This window comes from Coccinella septempunctata, chromosome 8 (assembly GCF_907165205.1).
Source record: "Coccinella septempunctata chromosome 8, icCocSept1.1, whole genome shotgun sequence".
Taxonomy (NCBI): domain Eukaryota; kingdom Metazoa; phylum Arthropoda; class Insecta; order Coleoptera; family Coccinellidae; genus Coccinella; species Coccinella septempunctata.
In genome coordinates, this window is record NC_058196.1 from 29,776,960 (window position 1) to 29,799,737 (window position 22,778).

The window sequence follows — 22,778 nt, forward strand, 5'->3', positions numbered from 1 at the left end:
TTTCACCTGAAAAACTCATTCCAGTTCAAGATCTGAAATTTAAGGATTTTCGCTTCTATCTCCATTTGGCAACATCGACCACAGAATCCCATAACACGACTTTTCGCTATCGATGAGTTAAATCAGCACTACCCACCCCTGTCAAAGATCGGTGCTAACCTCACTCTTGTCAAATTGACACTGTTTGTCTACATTTGCTTTTGGTAAACGTCAAAAATCTCCAATTTCCGATCTGGCCCTGGATCAAGAGTCTTAGCTCGGCACGCTCTGGTTATTCGTCTTTCGTTTGCGACTTTTTGCGGCCCTCAAGATGCAGCCATTCCTCAACCCTCTAAATCTGTCTTTAACGAGTTCACCGACTCAATTTTATTCTAACTTATTCAGGAGTCTCTGTTTTAGGGTCAATCGGTGAAAAGATTTTAGAGAACCAGTAGAGTTAGAGTAACTGGCATTTGTGAATATTTCATGATTTGATTAATGCACAAAACAATCTTTTTATTTGAATATACATTAACGATAAGAAAGAACATAATTGAATGGAAGATGTATTACTCAAATTTCACATTTCATCTACTTGCATTCCTCATGGTATGGTTCCAGCATGCGTAAATCTCTCCATGTAGGTGGAAGATTACCCCTCAGGTGATTTCCACACCTCTTACAAGGTGCATTAAATAAGGTGACGTAACTGTGAAGCCAATGCATAAAGGATCTCACAGCCAATTCCGGCATTTGAGGTGAATGGAAATGCAACATGGCTGCGTGACAATTTTCAGTCACTTTCCTAAATACCCTATATCTAGATTCAGTCCATAAATCAGTAGATTCACTATGAGCTTTGACAACAACCCATTCTATTATGAGACCTTTGAAAGCTATCATCGCTTTGAACACCCTCCCGAGGGATGCTTGAATAACTGGATTTGGTACAAACGGTCTATTACAAATGATTGTCACATCTGGTAAGAGCCTGTCAATACCAGTTATAAGATTCTCAATTACTTCTGGAGGAACATTGTGATTACTCGTCTGGGTTTTCCTTCTTTTAGTTCCAAATGTCTTGTAGGTTTTATTGAAAGAGTTTGATGCAAGTATAGTTGCGGCTATTGCACTGTACTCTCTTATTTTATCAGTCCATTTGTAACTATTAACCAGTTGCCCATATAACTGTTGTCTTTCTAAAGTGGTTTCCTGCGATAAATGGGTACTGTTGCCCAAAGTAAAAGGCCCTGGTGGGGTAGTTAACGTGGAAACTGCGTTCTCAACATCTCTAAGATTATTGTTGACGAGAGTGAGGAGGTCTTGTAATTCCAATATAAATTTGTTTTCCTTGCCTTCATCTCCATGATCAGCTCGTAAGCCACTACTTAACGACTCAAAAACGCTGCGTACGTTTGAACGTAATACCTTGACATTATTTAATGCTACATTTAGCTGTTCAATGTCACGGTCCATAATTTCTGCACGATACTCAAATCTTATTGATGGAATCAGTTCCTAAACATCGTAATAAACCTTGTTAACTAACACAATAAAAATCACAGAACACAAATATAAACATAACCTGAAAAATGTACAACCATAAAGAAAGCACCCGACTGACAGAACCGTCACTGGGAAAAAGAAGTTTACCTCATAATTTTTATAATTTCACGAAAAAAAATGTGACCCAGTGAACATTATTAATCGGTCAGCAGTAATTTGGTAGTGTGATTAAAACTCATTTTAGAATGGAATAATGGAGCATTCAATTTAAACAGACCGTCTACTTGTAGGAACGCCCATTAATATTTAATGACCCATTAAAATTAAAAATGAGTTTTTAGCTTTAATGGGGCATTAAATCTCAATGGACATTCCTGCAACTATTTTTGAATGAATAATGAAGATTTCTTTGTCTGACAGATGGCGATCACGTCTTCATCTGTTGATTCTTAAGAAGGCTGTATAAACCCACCTTAAATTCTACATATTCATCAGGATAGAAATAGACATCGTTTGGAGAACATGACAAAGATTCGGATTTTTTGGATATTCTTCGAAGGATCTGATGGACAGACGGGAAGTGTTTTGAATGCTGGCAAGGCTTGAAAAACACCCATTTTAAAATGTAATACACATACAACTGTTTATTAAGACATGTAAATCAGTCCTCTCTTTTTAAATGACGGACAAATATACCTAAAACTTTCGGAAGCAGGTGGTCTCAAAAACAAAACAGTATCAGTAATATCAATGAAAATAAAACACAATTAATATAAGTAAAATGACAATGAAATAATAAAAAACGGCATTGAATGGATTAGTACGGAAAAAAGGTGCATGTTTGAAAATCTGTGGAACACAGGATATTTGGTAAGTGGAACAGTGCGAGAATCGGATTACACCGTTGTAAAATCACTAACAATTGAATCGATCAGATTGTTGTTCGTTTTTCTACAGATTATTTTTAGTCAATTAACAATATCAGAGTTAAAACGCCTCTAAAACTGATGTCGAAGTGGAACGGGTAGAAAACCGGGGGAAACTGCGGGTTAACGTTTACAAAATCAGCCGGGAGCAATAAATTATACATATATCAGGCGTTTTCAGTAAATACAATTAAAAAAAAAAGAAGAAAAACTTAACTACTGATTAATGGGAGAGAACATTTTGTAATTGAAAATGTGCGTGGGTGCTATGGTCGGATTAGTTATCAAATATAAACAATTCTTAGTGGAATTCAATAATGCAATTTGGGGTCACAACTCGAACAATGTTTGTCTCAGAATTCAAATGTCTAGCACCTGTTGCATAATTTCTATATATACAAATTAAATAGATTATCGATTACCAAAATTAAATATAATAACATAGAAGAATATAGATTATAAATCAGAATTCAATTCCGTGTACAAACTAAACATTGAATTAAAAACAATTCATTTTCAGCTTGAATGTTTATGTCCTGCTTGGAGCTGATTATTCGCGTTCTCAAAAATTATTTTTAGAAAACAGAGTACATGCTTTTTTTGGACTCCTAAGTAGTACTGCTAAAATACATCACAATGCATTGAAATGCACTTGCAGGAATAGAACATTATGATCGAATTATTATACATATAATAAAAACTCACTCGTTTCATGATTATCGGTTTTCATACCACTGCATGAGCCGAGCACAATCCCCTCCATACCCAACGTGAGCAGAGCTAGCTGTCAACAGGTGCCTGCCTCTGCTCAAAGTGCCAAATCTATGCTTTTAATGAATATATTCCATTTCGATAATAATAAAAAAACGATCGAAAAATATCGCACTGATGTGACACCTGGTATATTGGGTTTTTAAAAGATACAATCGAAAGAGGAAAACATGTAACACGTGCGGACTGAAGCTCAACAATACAAACACTTGTAGCTTCAGACTACACAAAAATTAACCAAAAAAGAAAAACTAAGCAAGCGCTAAACCCTACGATGAAATAAGACGCCAGACAAGGGCACGCTTGCCCTAACAACATTATCATCTCAAAAAACATAAAAACGTAACTTCCACAATTTAATTTATAAAGTAATCAAAAACAAATTTACATTTAAAAATTTTGAAAATTCCAACATTGTATAAGAGCATCATCAATCAACTCAACAAATATAAAAACGAATGCAGATAGGTAATTAATTAAATTAGATAAGGGACATCATTTTACGTTGCTGTTGGGATATGCTATGAAGAGATTGTAGGTACACACCAGCAGGCACTAGACGTGTGCACACCTACTTGTAGCTAGACGAAGGGCCACTTGCACTCAGTTCACCGTGGGTTGCACAGTCCGATCACTTAGCTCCAGGAGCTGTAGGAATCCTGGTACCATGCCTGCTGATCTCCATTGATGTCCATCCCCAGCGGCTGTTGCTGTAGGGGCTGGCTACCCCAATTGCTCTGAAATCTGCGCTTTGTCTCCCCCTGGTTCTGGTGACCCCCGTCGAATTTACGTTTACCTGCTGAAACATCACCTGCGCAACAAAGGTTCAAATTGAAGTCGTCCAAATAAATTAAAAAAAAAAAGATAATGCGAATAACAACCAAATATCAAACCACAAATTGGGGAAAAAATTGATTCTCCGTTGATAATCAAGATAATGTCAGTCCCATTTGAAATAATTTTTTTTTTCGAATAAAATTTCTTCTTCCATTCAAGACTTTCCACAAAGTTCGAAAAATATTCCCATTGACTAGAGTAAACCAAATTTTCATCACCAATATTTTCCAACTTTGTGAGAAAATTGACGATATCGCTTATGAAAAGTTCTTTAACTACGCTAGATTCAAATACATACACCGCAAGTAAATTTCACGGCCGTTTTGAATGGAATTTATATTAATTTCAACCCATCTCCTTTTAGGGACACTCCATAAGCAACAAGCATGTGACAAACTGATGCTTAATACATAAAATATAGCGAAAACTTATTTGTTATTTGGTTGTTATTGAAAATTGAAGGAAGAAAAAAAAAATTCGTCAATTTTCCTAACAAAGCTGCAAAAAAAAAGAAAAAAAAAAGTGCAATTTCTCATTCGACGCGGAAAAGAATTTGGTCAGGAAAGTTCATGGTAATATGGAAAAAGAATTTTTAGAAAATATAGGATACCTTGGGACAATTATTCTCAATAACTCTCCTACCTCCATTCGCTGCTGTTACAACAAGACAACTATGCAACGGCTAACAAAACTGGAAGGAAATTAGGCAAATTAGGTAAAGGATACGATCAGGGAAAAAGTGTCCTTTTTGGGAAAAAGTCTCTAATATTTTTTAACTTAAAAATAAAATGTTGAAAAACAGATTCCAGACATTGATAAATAATTTGTCGCGTGATGTTTGTGATTGCTAAGCTCAAAAGATTCGAGATATGAATAAAAAATTCACTAATTGAAGAAAAAAGCTCAGTGTGTAAAGCATTCATGATGTAGGTAAAAAAAAAGAAAAAAAAAAAAAAAGGTGATCGTTGAAATATGTGTACATATGAGAACTCTATAATTTCAAAGAAAATAAACGTTATGATCTTTATTTTGTTATCTACGAAGTTAAAATTCATCCAATGATGGGAAAATTAGGCATACTCTATGAAGACAGTTTTTTGTTCGTCTTCGAGCTTATCTTCATAAAATATGACAAATTCCCTGCAAACAAAGCCCTCACTTCCCAAACCGTGGGACGGTAGATATTCATTTCTATCAACATGAAAATTAATGAAAAAATCAAAAGACAAATCGCATGTTTTACTTTCAATATGTACAACCATTTCAATTACTTCAACAAAATTACCGAATTATATATCGTAAGGGTTGTAACAAAAGGTTACTGAATCTATTGTATATTTAAAAAAAAAATTCATCAAGCGGAACCGACTGTTACATCCCCCCGGGCCTGTACGGACCGAACAACACGCCTAAACTTTGCAGATCTGAAAGCATACTGTTGTTTAGATTCATAATACCTTTATGAAGCCATTGAAAATCGATGATTTAAGCCTCATATCAGGGACCCATTAATAGACGCAAGGTACTAGAAAAAAAAATTATAGAATTATTTCAGACTAAATCAAAATGGATCCCATTCAAGAATTTATTCAAGCCATAAAGAAACCTCAGTACTGGAAAAATAAAAATTACTTGTAGTGGCGATAGACAGTAAGCCCCTCTCAGAATGCGAACCTATTTAATTACGATGAAGTTTAGTGCGTCAAGCTGCGTAACAACGTTGTTAATGCGTCAATACAGGCGTCTATATGTGTGTACAGGCAAAAACGGCACTAGGTGCTCCTCTTTTTACCTGTACGTTATCTAAAAATCTGCATGTCTGATATATGGTTTTCGTGTGTTAGACTTAAGGAAGCTTGGGTGAGCCGTGTTGTTTCCTAGAGTGCTCCAATTTGAAGATAATTCTCATTATCTGCAGTTACAACTATGGGAGTTAGTTGGCCGCGAGACGAGCCTATATCGAACGATATTTGTACTGGAATTCGGATTTGAAAGAAAAAACTGAATTGAGAATAATACGGAGTTTCTTCTCGGGTTAGTTCAATACGGGGGTTCTGGTGCCTCTGTATTTTTTTCTACGATTCTGATACTAAGACATTCTTTTCTAAACAACAGTTGTTTCGACACACATTTTAGCCATACATTAAAAGAAAAAAAAAAGGAAGAAGAAAGAAAAAAAAAAGGAAAAAAAAAGAAAAAAAAAAATTAAAAAATTAAAAAAAAGAAAAAGAGGAAAAAACCATTTTGAATGTCGAATACAGTCCCCCGCTATCTCCGATTGCTTCCACGTCAAAAATTGGAACACTCCAGGCGATTACGAAGCGGAAAAATCATAATTACCTGGTAAATTTCCCTTGGCGCGACCCACTCCACGAGCGGTTTGGCGTGGTGCCCCACGTCCCCCTGCTGCTCCTCCCCGGCCCACTCGGTTGGCCGCTACTCCACGGGCTGGGGGCCCACCTGCTCGGCCACGTGCTACCACCCCACGCCCACGGCCAGCCTGTCAAAATAGCGATTATGTCCACAAAAAAAATTCCTCCACTTTCCGCAATCAAAAGTGTAAATTCAGAGTATCGAAGAAACTATGATGCAACCGATATCCCTAAAATTAAGCTCTGGGGGTCTTATGCAGGTCTTCAAGATTTCGGTCTTTAAACGCGGATGAAAATTCATAATCGGAAGAAAAACCTCTGCCTCCGACCAACGCTAATGATCATTAAATTTCCTTCCAAATATATATGAAACCTGAATTGCAGAAAACCTAACACTGACTGTGATTATACTCAATATATCAAAGATTCAATTATCATAGAAAAAATGAAAAAAAAAAAAAAAAAATTTCAACAAAATACGCTTTCGAAAAAGTGGATAAATAGCTCGTTGACAATTTGATGAGGGGTTGAATTGATGATAAAAATAAAAAATCAAAAATATCAACGAATTTTGAAACACTGAAATCTAGGGTGACCTGTAGAAAACCCCGAGCTTACACCACATTAAAAATTGAAGTTTTCAACAATCCCTCGTTGAAAAAAAATTCAATTAATAAGGAGTAACACGCACGTTTAGCATTGCATTTAAAAGTAGTTGAAACACTGTCCAAATCAATAGCCAAACGAAAATCGGAAACCACGTTTTATATCACTTCATAAAAACTTACTGGTACTTGTTAAAAATATAATAAGGGTTAGTCTAAAAGCAGAGAAGGGACCGTGAGTATTTTTGAAGTGACATAAATTTGGAGAAGGTTTCCGGTGAATCAGTTTTGAAAATGCTTACCTCGTTATCCTGATAGAAAGATAATACAAAAAATTAGATCATATATATGTTTTTTTTTGTCATAATACACTATTTTATAATTACTGAACACAGACACTGTTTGAATTGCTTTTGAAACATTGATATTTTTACGTGTTATGAAATAACCAAACGTAAGCAATTGTAGGATTTTTGAGAGATGCCGAAACTGAAGAGCATGAAAAATATCGATAAAAAAATGGTAAAAAATAACATCGCAAGACTGAAGACGTAGTTCCTACATAATTTAATGAAATAAAACAACTCAAACAGCAATGGAATAAAATTTCAATGACAGGCATTATTGAAAATTCAGATTGAAATGTGGAAAATCAAAGTTGCATCAATAATGAAAAAAAAAAAAAAGAATGAATAAACTAATGAATGAATAAAATCGCCGTTCAAACATACATCATATGCAAGTTTGATCCTTTCTACCAGTGAAAGGAGGATGTTATTTATTTCTCAACATTTTGCATGTGACGTTGATAATAAATATTTAATTCAAACACTGAAACAAATAACATTCTGGTGAACAGGACATTTCAGGATTAGGTTTCGAAATGGATTTTTTCTGAAAAATATTGCCTGGTAATGAACCTCTGAATATATCACTCTGATTACGATTCATTCAACAACCGATTTCAATGGTTTAACTAAGACTAATTTTTGAGCAATCGAACGTGAAAAATAAATGTGTAATTGAAAAAAAGGCAACTTTGAAAAAATCCAATCAAAAACAAGCAGCGAATATTACTCATAATTAATTCATCATAAATTTGATAAATTCAATTTAATTCTCACGATAATGGATTAAAACGAAAAATTTGCGAAAAAATATGGAATTTATTTCGAGAAGAGAATTCTATACCAAAAAATTTTAGTTCACACAGCTGTTAACACCTAAAGAAATAGAAAATCGTATTCAATTCGAAGAAAATTTGGACAACACATAATTTAGATACCAAATAAAACAAAATTTTGACTATCCTACGTAACTGGTGATATTACTAAATTTAAAAAAATTAATATTCCCTTTCGAAATTTTCAGACAACAAAAGTGATCACTTGGAGTCCCACAATTTTAATACTAATCCCGTATTGATACTTAGGGTTCAAGTATCAAACTTTGTTTCATAGGAAAAAAAATCGGAATTCTTTTAAAATACTAATTTTCGGTACATAACCTGCAAAAAAATGTTAATTTCTGAATTTCCTGATTTTTTAGAATACAACCAGTTACATTGGATCATAAAGTAAAATAAAACTTAATTATCTTATCGTCTATGTTAGTGACACAAAAATTTTACTATTTTCCCCGTTATTCTCAAAACAAAAAAAGTTATATCACAAGTATCACAGTGGAGAAATTAGCAACAATTTCGTGTTCCGAGGATTTCCTGGGATTGTTAAAGATAGGAATTGGTAGAAAGGATTTCAACAAACCTGTGTCCCATTGCTTACATCATAGTACACGCTGCTCGAATTCAACGTGCCTCCTTCTTCCAGTTCCTAAGTGTCAACATTATGATCAGTTTAACCAATGGCAACACTTAGCACCGGGTGCCCTTTTGTCAAAGTGTGTACGTAAATTGAAAGTTTAAATAAAATGGAGAAGAAATTACATACACTCCAATGACAAAAGATATGCGGAAGCTCTAGAAAAAGGGTTATCCAAAGAAAAAGGAAAATAATAATAATAAAACAATATCAAATCAAAGCCGAGGCCATTTTAATACTGGCCAAAGCCAAGCAAAGCATAAAGCGAAGCTTCTAAAAGCTGAAAACTATAAAGCCAAAGCAAAAAAAATCTCAAAGCATAAAAAAATAATTGGCAAGTATGCATTCGACGACACTGCTGTAGAATAAACGGAAACACAGATTGAAGCAGCGATGTTTCGAAACGCCTTCGTAGACAATACTTTTTCTCTTCTGAAAACTAAGATAAAAAGAGCAACACTAGCTAAATATATCCGTCATTTACAACCGACTACACAACATTTTGAATGGCTACTGGATCGGACTCGATGTAAGGTAGCAGCCTTCCACAAAAATCAATCGAATAAACATAATTTAAGTCTTCGAACGCTAGTAAGATATGACAACGTCGCTTCCCCAAAAATGACGTACCTAACCAGTTCAGGAGCCCAGAAACGATGTGAGGTTATGACATCACCACCCGAAGTATTGTCTGCGAGCGTATTCATCTTTTTTTATTGCGATTCATTAAGCAACTCAGGTATAAAAAAAAAAGTTAGTGTGTCGTAGCGGAGCTTTGTTCCCTTGCCCCACTTGATTGGTATTTTTTTTTTTTTTGGATAACCCTGCAACTAAGAGCACATCATATCTGAGCCAGCCATGCGCGGCTGGCCTTTCGGGGTAGTGTGTGGTTTGGTGAGTGGTGACATGATCACTACTTTAGGTGTGACTTATTTTTTTTAATTTTTTTTATTTTGTGACGTTTGTCTCACTTTTCCCGGCGCTTAATTTTGAAGTTGGCTCAGATATGATGCCTGTTTGAGTGTGGCAAGTGTTCCTCACTTTTTTTTTACTGTTTTTAGTTCTCGGCAACGAGACAAGTTAGTGACAAGGCGGGGTTAGTGTGTAGTTATACAGTTAGATGCAGCTCTCCATTAGTGCTCGGTCCGGCACAAAGACGCCTCCAAGGACACTGGCCACAATCAAACCACCGCAATCATAATTGTAGGAAACAAATATATATCGTTAATAATTTCAAGGCCACCCACCGGTTGTGGTTGCCGCCCTCTCCCTCTTGCCTGCGGTGGAGCCGGCGGGTAATCGTAATAGTACTCCTCATACCGGTAATAGTCATCATAATATGGATCGCTGTAGCCGCCTCTATAATCACCGTACCCGTAATAGTCGTAATCGTAATCTATAAAAGATAATACAAAAAAAACCCAATTTAGCCAACTAGATCCAATTGTATGTGCCTGGAAGGATTTACTACTAATAGCATGCCGGGAAAAGAGTCAAGTAACAATTCACGCAATAATTATCACTATTTTTTGAATCTTTTTACTTTCAATCTTATTTTGCTTGTCACTCTCAATTCTCATTACTTCAATTTTCATCTAAAACTATGCTAATCGAGAGAGTACCACTACGTAACTCTCCCATCTATGTTCTACATTCACTACTTTCATTTTTTAGAACAGAGCTGATCATGCTTTCTTTTCGTTTGCGAAAAAATAATAACCTCAAACACACATGCATTTTGAATGATTCGAAATGTTGCAAGGATCGGAGGATCTACACGCGCCAGAAGCTCGACGCCTCAAGAATTGGTGAAAACACCCAAAAGGTTTTTTTCCCGATGTAAACAAACTCTAGCTGCAAAAATCGACACCAAATAAAAGAAATTTAACTATTAGAGCATCTTCTGAAATGAAGAAATGTCGAGTTTTGCTCGTCGAGGATGAACTCTCAAATTGCCGAGGATATGGCAACATCGCGATTCTTTTCTTTTTTTTCGAAAAAAAGCAATTCCTTTTTGACAATCCCCCAGACTTTTAGAATATGATCACAATACAGGATAGGTCCGAGATAATAAAATGAAAAAAAGAAAAAAAATGAAAAAAGAAAAAAATTTAAAAAAAAAGGTCTAAACCGAACCTGAAAAGACGAGAAAGACGATCAGCTCTGCCTGCGCAATCGATCGTAATGTTAAAAGACGATTGCCCCTACACCACAGTGAACGTATACTTACCCCCTCTTCTGGCTGTAAGCATTATTATGAGATACAACACAAGTGAAATAGGAAATATTACAAACACATGCATGTTAGACTCGGAGCCGCGTGCAATGCTTGTACGAGATGCCCTTGCCTTTTGCGGTGCCCCCGGCTGGCCATCATCTAGCTTTCAACAAACACCTCTCTATCATTCGACATACAACTTCTATATCATATTTGTTGGCGAAATTTTGTCATTTGCAGCTTCTCATGATGAAAGCGTATATTTATATATGTGCTCGATCGTGAAATCGGTGATTTGTTAGTCGGTGGACGATTGAAATCGAACAAATGATTCGGTTTTCTCCAGTGAGATAGATAGATAGACAGGGTTTCTCTCCGAAACTCGGACAACTATGTACCCTCTATCGGGGTATATAGTTGTTAAAACGGCCGATAGGGGACGTATCGCTCATTTTCTATCGCCTATAGCAACTAGACTTCTTCTTTCCATAATTTAAAAATCAAAGAGTTAAATAAAAATTTGTGTGAATTGTAGCTTCCTCGTTGAAAGAAGTGTTTAATTTTGTTTGTGATTAGAACCAATTCAGCCATTTTTGATATTTTTCGGTTGTCTGAGATCGCCGTTGAAGGAGTTTCAGATGAAAAACCCAGTATTCAAGGAAAAAAAAGGAACTTGTGCAAAGGTCACGCTTCATCGCAATATTTACAGTGAATTTCTCGATATCCTTTCAACAGAATATCGAAATACCGATTGACATATACGGAATAAAGCAGCAAAAGTGATTAAAATGTCCTGAGAAGCTGTCCGATTTCAAAAATTCGATAACAATAGGATCGAGTTAGTTCTAGTTCCTTCAAACAACTGTTAATTGTTAAATACTGAGACACTCATATAGGTTTGTGCTAGTTAATACCACCTGGAAATTAAAAAGTCAAGCCTCCTTCTCACAGTTGCAGATCGAAAACAAACAATGTTAGTATGTAAAAAAGATATTGAAGCTGCACAAAAGATAATATACGTTTTCCTTCTTCTAAGTTTTTCTTTTTTGAAATTTGTACAAATTTGTTGAAATCGCGACTTGTCGTCGATAGTGTGCGTCTCTTCCTCAACGTTGCCCATCGGAATTCTCAATTAGCATACTTTTAATGGTGAAATAGTTACTTGACTAACAAGCAGACGAAAATTCATACTCCTCACGTTTCAAGGAACTTACCGTAATCGCCACGGCCCATCGACCTCATCCCTGGACCCGTCCTTGGCCCACCCGCACCGGGGGGACCTCCTCTCATGGGCATCGCTGCGGGCATCATTCTGTAAAGATCGAGCGGGAAATAACAAGGAGTTAAACCTAACCTAAATCTATGATTTGACAGATGACGCGTCGCAGTAATCATAGAATACAACTAGATGACATAGATATAGGTATTCTCGTCGGTCATTTTAAAATATATAATATAAGAGGAGATCCTTGGACTATGTAGAGTACCTCTACTAAAAATTATACCTGTATATAGGGGCAATAATATGGAACACCCCTTCTGACGAAAATGATGTATTTTTTATGAAATATCCTCGATACGTCACATTTTGAAATAACCATTTCAACCGTTTCCCAAAATAAATTATCTTGAGTCCTTAAAGATGAAAAATAAAAATGGGTATTTAAAATTTAAAGCGTTTCGTTCCTATTGCACAAGTTGGCAACGTCGACTGAAATATGCGTTGATAATAAAGGACAACAAATACACTATCTTGATGAGATAGACAAAGATGACAGACTTTGAAGTCTGCGACGAACGAGGAAGCTCGTAATATTTATGGGATTTTTATGGCCGGTTGCTGTTGAAGCTCGCCAGTGAGTACGCGCCTTATGATGGCTGTAAATCAACAGCTGTTATTTTATAAACAAGCTATTGTTCTTTTTATTTTCTAGTAGACGCTGTTGCCAAATGGTTAACTATAATAGAAACGAAGCGATTTAAATTTCAAAACCTCATATTAACGTCCAGTTTCATAATCAAATTTAAAGTCACTTTAAGCTTGAAGCTTCCTTTACGTCCAGTTTCATAATCGAATTAAACGTCACTTTAAGTTTAAAGCTTCCTTTACTGTCATTTTTAGTAGGGTTAAAGGAAGCTTTGAAATAAAAGCGTCTTTAGGTTTGATTATGAAACCGGCCGTTACTGTAATTTTTAGTAGGGTTAAAGGAGGCTTTAAAATTAAAGGGACTTTAGGTTTGATAATGAAACCGGCCGTTAAAGAATGATTTTGAATGGTTTACATTCTCAGTGCGGTGTTTTTTTTTCTTAATTTGAAGCTAATTATTCAAGAATAACGGAAAAAATATAATCTGACAGTTTCAGCAAGCCGAAACAATAAAAATTGGCAACAAGGGTCACAAAATTTTGTACGAAGCAATTTTTTCTACATTTGAACGTTTTTGAGATAAATGGCGCTGAAATGTACATTGACTGGGCTTCTACAATGACCTTGGCCTTTCGCTTGTGTGGCTAAGCTACTCGCCCTTATTGCCCTCTAGCTCGAAAACGGTTGAGAGTATGTAAAATCGCTTCAGACAAATGTTGTATAGAATTTTATTATCTACAACTTTTCTAATGAAAACGGAAACGATTAGAGTTACAGGAAGGGATATATTTGAAAAAATGTCTTGTTATCATCTTCAAACTGTCAGATTAATGGGTCAACACGTCTGCAACACCGAGATTAACCATTTGTATGAAAATCCGACACGCTCTAGTGTGTACAAGTAAGGTTTTTTTTGACATTTTCAAAGGTCCGCTGTGACCTTGCGTCACTTCCGAATTGTCAGTTTCTTGAAAAGTAGCTTCCAATTAACATAACCTCTAAAAATCTGACACGCTCGAAAATTAATTTTTTTTACCACTTTCAACTCTTCCCTACGGCCATCCCCACCACGCAAACTGTCAGATTAACATGAATTTATATCAGAGACACGTAGGGCATAAACAGTATCTTAAACTGACACGCTCGAGTATGTACACCTGACGATTTTTTTATATCTTTGAAAACCTACAGACGTTTTCCCCACCGCTGAAAGTGCATACATCATAGAACCTTTTTTTCTTTCTACCACCTTCAAAATCCCGATGAAGCCTCAATAGAAGCTCGAACCGCGGACGCCAAACTACAATACAAGCACGTAAGACCGTTTTAAAGCATATACTCAAGGTGTTCATGTCATCCTTACCCTCCTCTCACTTGCATCATCTGCATCATCCTCCTCTCCCTGGCCCTGAGGATCTCCTCTTTCTTCTTCTTGTCGGACGGCGGTTTGGCCAGCGATACTTCGATGTTAGAACCTCCCATTTCTGTCGAGTCCAGCGCGTGCATCGCCTGCAAAATTCGCGTATGTTTAAACCTACTTAAAGGAGGAAGAGGCGTTCCGTTCGAACCTTCACAGCGTTATCCCTGTCCTCGAAGTGGATGAAGGCGTAATCTTTGATCTTCTTAACCCTCTCAACCTTCCCGTGCGCCTCAAATACCTCCTTCAGTTTCTCCTCCGTGATATCCTGCGTCAAGTTTCGTACGTAGAGGACCTTCACTTTCGACATGGTCTGTTCGTCGGGTTCCTCCTGGGGATCGGCCCAGTCCACAATTATGTCACAGCCCCACACCTTGATACGGCCCGTACCGAGGCGTCGTTTGGCCAATGAGGCAGCTTTGTGAGACTCGTACTCCAGGAAACAGAATCCTCTATTCTTCTTCTTATCGTCCGGCGAACTGTATATGATGACTTCGTTGAGGCCAGCTGGACGTGGGAAAGAAGTCGGTTTAGTGCGAGAAAAACCCTCGGAGGTTATGCGTGTTGCTGAGAAGGATACCGAGGTCCGCACAAAGATGATCCCAGTTGATTTTACAGACAGGAGGTGATGGGCGTCAAGTTGGCCCGGCACTTTTCGATTTTCGAAAAAAAATCTTCTCGTGATGGATTGTTCTTGGTTTGTGCTGCTTTGTGCCGGTGAATTTTTTTTAATCCCGTAAGGTTCTCGAGAAATCTCACGGAATGTGAAGCATTTTTCGAAAATTCGGGTTTAAACCGCTGACATAGAGGTGTTATAGTACTGAATTGTGGCATTCGAATTTTGTCCCTATAATTTGTCGGAAAATCGAAAATGGGAGAAAGAAGCTAACTGGAAAACACCATAGCCAAGCACTTTCGTTTTTTTTTCTAGTGAAAACATGCAAAAACTTGTGCTACACGTGTACCAAGTTATGCAATTATGAAATTTTCACGAACATCCCCAAATTTTCCTTAAAACAAAGATTTCTTGAGAAAGCTGGTCGAGCATTTTCGTTTTTCATTGTAGAAAATCGTTTTATATAGATGTGCTACATTTGTGCCATTCAGAATATCAGCAAAAACCTCTCTTTTAAAGAGTTGAAAATTTTTTTGAGGCACAAGACGGCATAAATGTGGCACAACTTCATATATAAAACAATTTCGTGATTTCCCGGAAAATCCGAGAGTTTTTCGTGAAAATATAGACGGCACAAGTCGGCACAAATGTTGCACAAATTTTTCCACTAATTTTCGTAATGAGAAAACAAGTGTAGGGCAAACTTTTTCCTTCATTTTCGAATCTCCGAGAAATTTGAGGCATTTTCCTGAAAATTCGAACCCCAAAACTCAGCACAAGTATGGCACAACATATTGAAGCCTTTCGAAAAGTGCTCCGGGTGAGAACCGTATGGAATAAAGAGAAAAATTCAAAGGCACAAAGCGGCACAAACCTGGCACAATTATTTTTTTGGAAAATCGACAAGTGCAGGGCCAACTTCGCGCACATACGAAGGCGGGCACTTTGTCCTGATGGGCCTCGGTCTCCTTCTTAACATGTAGCGGCCCTGCCCTACCCATTGCTCAGGCGCAGACTATAACGCATTCCAGGTTGTTAAGGGTGTTCTCAACTTACGTGCATGTTTGGAAAATTCTTCCAAAAGTTCAGCTCGTTCACGGTTCTTAGGGATATAGCCAACGAATAAACGCTGATTGTTATAAGATATGGTTACGCCAATCTTTGAGCCAGCCCGTAGCTCATAATTATTCAGCTGCAAGAACAGTGGAAGGATAGCCAATTATGCCTGTGGCAAAGGGGTGGGACGGGGCAAAAAAGGACTGAGCCCGATAGCCGGCCGCCACTCTACCTACGGATCTTATTTGCTCAACTTTACCTGTCAATTTACCAAACTCTTCCAGTATCTCCTCTTTGCCTTTTGACTTTGGTATGTTTCCAACGAAAAGCCGCAGATTTGGTACACTAATGTTAATTTTCAGAGTCTTTCCGGGTTTGATTTCATGATTATCAAGCTGTGGGTCAAGAAACATAGATGCCAGAATCTGATTTTAGCCATATCAAATCTTAAAATTTAGTTTTTCTCTTTCAAAAAAAAAAAAAAATTACGTTTTGCTAAAGAACTCAATTTAGTTACCAAATTGATAATTTTGCATCAACTCATAATATAATATAATCACAATCAACCTTCACAAAAATAAATAAATGTTCAGTCGTCGTTCCATATTCTGCCACGATTCAAATTGCCACAAATATTCCAAGAGAAATTCAATACCGAAATCGTTCACCAAATTATGGAACAACGAATTTACCACCAAAAAATATCTACGAAAATTGGCCATTCAAAAATTCCGATTAGCCTGAGACTATTTCAAAATATATTGAGTGACATTCAAATGAGAACACCTGGTAATAGTTTGAAACAAATAGACCATTAATGGTCATGAATACTGAGGCCAAAAAACTACTCTATACTCTATGGTACAGCCAACCCCTACACGTGATCGGTTCTAACCTCAATTTAGACAAACTGACGTTTGGTAAACGTCAAGAATCTCAATTTTCTCGGTCGTCTTTTTCGATCTAGCTTCAGGACCAACAATACTACTTGGAGTCGAACAAATGGTCTAAATAGTCCTGTTCTCTTGAAGAGGACTATTTAGTCTAATTCGAAGGTGTCCTTTGACCTTTCGATCCCGACTGTGTTCGATTTCGATGGTTGACGTATGAATACATATACCAAAAATCATCGAAAACTCAAATTATCACCGGGCTCTAGCATTCTAATGTCACTCAGTATATACATCAATCAATGATAGAGAACACGAACACACCACCGTTACCATCGACTCAAAGGTCAAACTACAGCTGAAGAATCATCATCGGGACTACCAAAATGGAATTTAGAGGATGTTCCGGGTCTCAATTTTGCCGATACACCGCAAAGAGGAGACCTGTAAACGGAAACTTCAAAAAACAATCCACCAAAGAACACTTGCCAACAGCCAAAAAAAAAAAACGCGGCGATACAGGAGAAATTAGGAACAGTCTTCTTTAAAAACGAAAAAAAAATTGGGGGGAAACTCATATGTGTGTGTGAAGGGCTCTAAAAACGGGGGAAAGCTACAGGGAAATAATCGGTATGTTTCTGTTATCAATGCCGTTGGGGATTTTTTTTTTAAAATGTTACTAGTCTAATCGGCTTTGATGACAGTACTGCCACAATTCACTATAACAAATGTATAATGCCAATGATGGAATCCAAAACAACTATTATCGTTTCGATAGAATGCAACTAACGAATGACTCAATTTTCAGACAAAACAAAGTGAGTTTTTAGATTAGGTACAATCCAAACATGTTTTTTTTTTGATTGAATGAAAGAGGAACAAATCACTGAAATTTCGCCCAAAATTGATCAGAAATGAACAGATCGACCAAAATAACAACGACAACATAAAATATGAAGGAAAAACAAATGAGAAATTTTTGATAACCCTAACCAATTTGGTAACTAAAATTTAGGATTTCTACACATACCAGAGAATAAACTGAGATGAATAAACTCAAGAAAAATCCATCATCGATGGTTCTATTCTGATAAGTTCTCTTTCAAAATGTTCTTTAGTCAAATGGAGGATTTTCCAAAAATTGTCAGGTTCTTTTGACCCCTAAGTACAAATTTAACTACAGTAAGAGTTGTTTGCCTCAAAAATTCTTCGTAACATCCTCGTGTTGAGACGGAAAGTTCTTGGAAAACCCTCCATGTATCGAATATGCAACGAGTGGTACTAAACTAAAAGTATCTACGAAGACATGCCAGAAGGCACTCCGTCTCACCTTTTGAACTGCGTTCTGTGCGGCCTCTCTCGTCGTAAAAGTTACAAAAGCATACCCTCTATTAGTGCCAGTCATAGGGTCCATCATTAATCTGAGGTCCCAGATTGTGCCACACTGCTCGAAAAGCGGTATGAGCTCGTCCTCATACATGTCTTTCGGTATTTTGCCGCAAAATACCTCACAACCAGAACCAGGTGGCGCACCATCCCAATCGGGTGGCGGTCCACCATACTTACGTTGACCTTGAAACGAGAAAATTCGAGGTTAGGTTAGAATGCGTAGGCGAGCACAGATCGTCTGTTTAATCGGGAGTTTCTATGAAACTCCTATCTATGCTTGTTAACTTGGCAAAGAAGAACGTTTGAACGTTCAGAGAAATGTCATTTATGAAATGACAGCTTAAGAGGGTTAAGTTTGAATCTGGTAACTCTTGTACGAAACGAATTAAACAACAATAATGAAGTTTTAAGAAAATTAGGCATATTCTTACCTGTTGTGACATCTAACGTATAACCTGTCCTATCTAAAATTTGCTTAATTTTCTCCTCGTCCGGTCCTTTCGTAACAGGAGCGGGCGTCGGAGCGGCTACGCCCTGGCTGGAACCAGCTCGGCTCTTCTGTCTGTACGTCTTCATGACGCCACACAGATAGGCCGATTTGTTTGAAACATGTTCCAAGTTAGAGTCTAAAAATTGACCGAGGACGTTCAGGGCCCCGTCCACCGGGAACTCCTTCAGGGCGTCCAGGGCCCTCTCGTCCAGATCGACATGGGCCAATTTTCCAGTCTTGTAAATCTCGTCAAGTTTAGCCGCCACCTTCTCGTCGAGACCATACTCTATCAGTTTCTGGTAGTCCTCTGTCTTTTCTGTGTCCGGTTCGATCTTCATTGGCTCTTCCGACACTTCACCATTACCTTCAGCCATAGCTGGAAAAAGAGAAACCACAATCAGGCGGTGAATAATGTCGCAAACAGTCCTCCTAGCTTTTTTTCTGTTTGCTTCTTTATTAGGGTCCAAAATGTTAGACTTTTGGATCACCTTAAAGAAACACGACGAGCAGCTATAAGAACAGGCATTTAAACCTAACCATTCGAACTTTTGAGAATCCTTCGTTACTACTCACATTGTTCCACTTTTTCCGTAATTTTTTCGATCAAAATCCCACTTTAAATTGAAATTTGGTTCACCAAATATCTCTGTACCAACTGTATTAATTTTTCAGACTGATTTCAATCGAGCTGTTCGATTTGAGACACGATTTTCGTACGATTTTGGATTTAGTCAATGACAATAACTATGACGGATCTTTCGACAGATTAAATAAGTGTCACTTGGAAATTTTTTGAGTTACGTTCTATTTACATTCCTGCTATGCCTTGATGAAAACTTCAACGAATAATTTGGTCGGTTTTTCAAGCTAAGCCTTACTTTGTACAGCAATTGAATGAGGGAGCAAATTTTCGGACGTAAGAAAAAACCAGAAAAAGTTGAGCTAGAAGCAAATTAATCTGTATTCATTTTCAATTACAAATGAGGAATATCTCGTTTTTGTGTTGCATAATGAGAAGTGGGTACGAAACAGGATGAAAAACATTCAAAATTAAAAAAAGCTAATTTCTAATTTCATCGCTAAGGATATCAATCGAGTAACGAGATAGCATGGAAGGAAAAAAATAGTTCAATAAGCATTAATTTATTGAGCTAAAAACGTTCTTATATCCAAAAATAAATCAATTATTGAATATTGTAACTTAGAATCTCGATTCTCTAAACTAGTATTGTGGATTTCAGGAGTGTATGTCAAATTTTTCTTCAGTAGTTTTCCATCTCCAGAAAACCAATATAAAACTAAACACCTGTAGACAATTTTCCTACTGGAACAATTTTCTTCACTGAGCCTACCAAACTAAGAAGAAGAGAGCTTGGATATGTGAACAAGAACCATAAACTTCAAAAAGAAAAACATTCATAGAAATCAATCATCAATATCCAAAAGAACATTCATAGAAATTTATTTCAATCCATCCGAAATAATTACACAGGTGTTCTATGCCTATTATAATTATTGTTGTCAATTTCTATGCATAGAAAGGTCATGTTTTCCTAATAATAATTTGCTCATTATTAAAAACATGAAACGGGCATATAATGAAAACAATAGTTACATACATAGCTTCGTATTCAACGATATTCTATAGAGATCAACAAATTGCGACTTTACAACAGACCAGACGGCAAGTTGTGGAGACTTGACCTCGATATTTTGGCGGGAGCCTAAAGAAATAGCGAAATCGAGAGTGCTCTGACCCTGAGAAGAGACATCGGCTTCTTTCATTTGCGAACGTACAATGTGACCTTAGAATGAGAATAGTTCTGAAATGGTAAGAAAGAAGCCAAGCTGGATTATGAGAAATCGAAGGGATACGTACAAATGTCTTAGACAGAAATTGGCTGTATGGCTTTAGATTTCTTTAACTCTTTAGCGAGTGATTTGTAGGATTCTTGTAGCCTGATTTACTTCCAGATTCAAGACGGTGTAATTATAATTCCAATTTCAGGGCTAGCTTCTACGACTTCGAATAATTTGATGGAAAAGAGGACCTTTTAAAATCTAAAATACTGGATTAAGTTGATATATACAAGAGAACGAAAATAAGGCATTAGAGCAAATTAAATTGCTAGGTAATTAACTTTCGTGCCACTACTAATGACTGCATCTGCAGCGCATGTACGGTACAGAGGTGCAGAAAATATATTTTGCAATTTAACCGTAGTCTATTCGACTTTCTTGAAGGTTACGGGACACCCAAACATTGCAAGGTTTGGGCCAATATCAAAAATATGCCGGTACACAATACAAACCTATTTGCGCAGGCTTTGAGAAAAACCGGCTTCAAATCATGAAAACAATTTCGGTTGCAATATTAACCCAACTAGTAAATGAAATTACCCAAATCCAATCAATACACTTAATTAGGACTGCGGAAGAGTTAAATATCATTCGGTACGTTGGGCAAAAATTGGGCGGTTTCCTGTTGTCAACCAAAGCCTTTCAGTGCAAGCTCACAAACATTCCATTATTATTAGAAGACTGGCCTCGCCATAAAACTAATTTTATCATAAAACTGAGTCCAATTACTTACCGGACCAGAAACAACTAAGCAATCAACACAAATTTTTACATATAAGTCCAAAATATTGAAAATTTCACGAAATAAAATGGCGGCCGTAAACTCTATTGCCTACACAAGTCAACGTGACGTGCCGGCTAGTTTCGCGTATTTTCGCGCAGTGCGCATGGTTAACGAGTTTTAGCCTCGAACCGATGCGCGATTTCAAATAAGCGACGCCATCAGGGTCCTTTTACACCGGCTGTTTTGATTCGAGGTTCGATGACAGGTTAGAAATTTGAATAGGGAATATTCTAATTAGGTTTTAATTGAATTTGGGGATTAACAGGTGATCATATGAGACATCCTAAGTGTATTGCAAACTCATTTCAGATGGTAGAAGAACTCTGGGCATCCCAAATATATCGATATATTCCACATCTTCAATTTCAATATTAATCACTTCTTAGGATATTAGACGAAATTACGTGTATGAAATTAGTAGGTAGGTACTCTGCATGGACTTTCCCACAATCCTTATATGGAAGATGAACCCCGGTTTTGTAAGGAATGTGATGCTCTCCAAGAACCCATATGAATTGAAATGGTGCCAATGCCATCATAGAATATAACGTTTTTGAAAAATTTTCATAGAACATACGATGCAATTATGCATTTTCTTCGATGCTTCTTGGACTTCCACAATTAGAATTCTTCTGATGAAGAAAAGTTATAACGATTTAGGGATATGTATTTGTATTTGGCATATTGAATCATGGAACATTCATTATAAATCCCACTATTTCACAGAAATAGAACAACTGCAGTTTCCCGAAATCGTTCGACCGGCAAAGAACATTGCGCGCTATTTTTAAACTTCATTGTTGTCTGGGATTTTTTGATTTATTGTTGCTAGGGAATTACATACAATAATAACTCTCAAACGTACTCACCAAGTTTCAACTTAATACAGAACTAAACTTCAAAATAGAACACAGAACAAAATAAAAGTATATAAACACAACGAAAAACATTAATAAAATGGGCTATTTCAAAAATAATGCCATTAAATTTAGTAACAATTTGACCTTCGCTCAAACTTCGGTTTCGAATTTTGAATTTTTCATGTGTGTTAACCGAACAATCGCGGCGCAGTGCAATTTGTCACTGCACGCTGCACTGAATGGCGCTGGCGACGGTGAGTGCACTCCGCGAATTCCGTTGTTTCGCGAACATGTAATTGCCGCGTTGTCGGATCTCGCGCTTAATCCTTCACTCCGGTGATAAGGGTGCTCAGCCAGCTGACCGCGATAAAGAAAAGGGTTAACTCATTATACGGGCGAGAAAATAACGCAGACCTATGGGGGTATTTTTATGTGATTTTGCAGTTCGAATAACTGCAATTCGTGAACTATGTATATTTTTAGGCTGAGTTGAAGATTGACAGTCACAGCTTATC

At 37.0% G+C, this 22,778-nt stretch overlaps 2 protein-coding genes across 12 annotated transcripts; both read right to left on the reverse strand.

The window, feature by feature from the left end:
* Positions 1-469: 469 nt before the first annotated feature.
* Positions 470-1,554, reverse strand: LOC123318652 (mediator of RNA polymerase II transcription subunit 27). Its single transcript, XM_044905332.1, has one exon. The coding sequence runs from the start codon at positions 1,453-1,455 to the stop codon at positions 571-573; it is 885 nt and encodes a 294-aa protein (XP_044761267.1). The 5' UTR covers positions 1,456-1,554; the 3' UTR covers positions 470-570.
* A 547-nt stretch (positions 1,555-2,101) lies between these two features.
* On the reverse strand, positions 2,102-22,526 carry LOC123319525 (heterogeneous nuclear ribonucleoprotein Q-like). Of its 11 annotated transcripts, none has more exons than XR_006538502.1 (12): positions 21,353-21,507; positions 18,701-19,135; positions 18,211-18,452; positions 16,250-16,385; positions 14,470-14,825; positions 14,265-14,410; positions 12,249-12,346; positions 10,064-10,212; positions 8,763-8,828; positions 6,360-6,519; positions 4,630-4,710; positions 3,797-3,993 (listed from the first exon to the last, which is right to left on the reverse strand). XR_006538502.1 is itself a non-coding variant. In XM_044906546.1 (11 exons), the coding sequence occupies exons 2-11, from the start codon at positions 19,131-19,133 to the stop codon at positions 3,818-3,820; spliced, it is 1,962 nt and encodes a 653-aa protein (XP_044762481.1). In that variant the 5' UTR covers positions 19,134-19,135; positions 22,273-22,526; the 3' UTR covers positions 2,102-3,817. The 11 variants fall into 11 exon arrangements, 9 of the variants coding, with proteins under 9 accessions (XP_044762481.1, XP_044762484.1, XP_044762485.1 ...); XR_006538503.1 differs by lacking the exon at positions 4,630-4,710 and adding an exon at positions 5,477-5,544; XM_044906546.1 differs by lacking the exons at positions 4,630-4,710; positions 21,353-21,507 and adding an exon at positions 22,273-22,526 and having other exon boundaries at positions 2,102-3,993.
* Between the last annotated feature and the right edge of the window lie 252 nt (positions 22,527-22,778).

Bases quoted from the DNA above. Each gene is read 5' to 3' on its own strand.
- LOC123318652 (XM_044905332.1), bottom strand. From the start codon at position 1,455: ATGGACCGTGACATTGAACAGCTAAATGTAGCATTAAATAATGTCAAG.
- LOC123319525 (XM_044906546.1), bottom strand. From the start codon at position 19,133: ATGGCTGAAGGTAATGGTGAAGTGTCGGAAGAGCCAATGAAGATCGAA. The intron at 18,453-18,700 runs GTAAGAATATGC...TCTCGTTTCAAG, and splicing joins TACGTTAGATGTCACAACAG to GTCAACGTAAGTATGGTGGA. The intron at 8,829-10,063 runs GTGGGTGGCCTT...GTTGACACTTAG, and splicing joins GAGGGCGGCAACCACAACCG to GAACTGGAAGAAGGAGGCAC.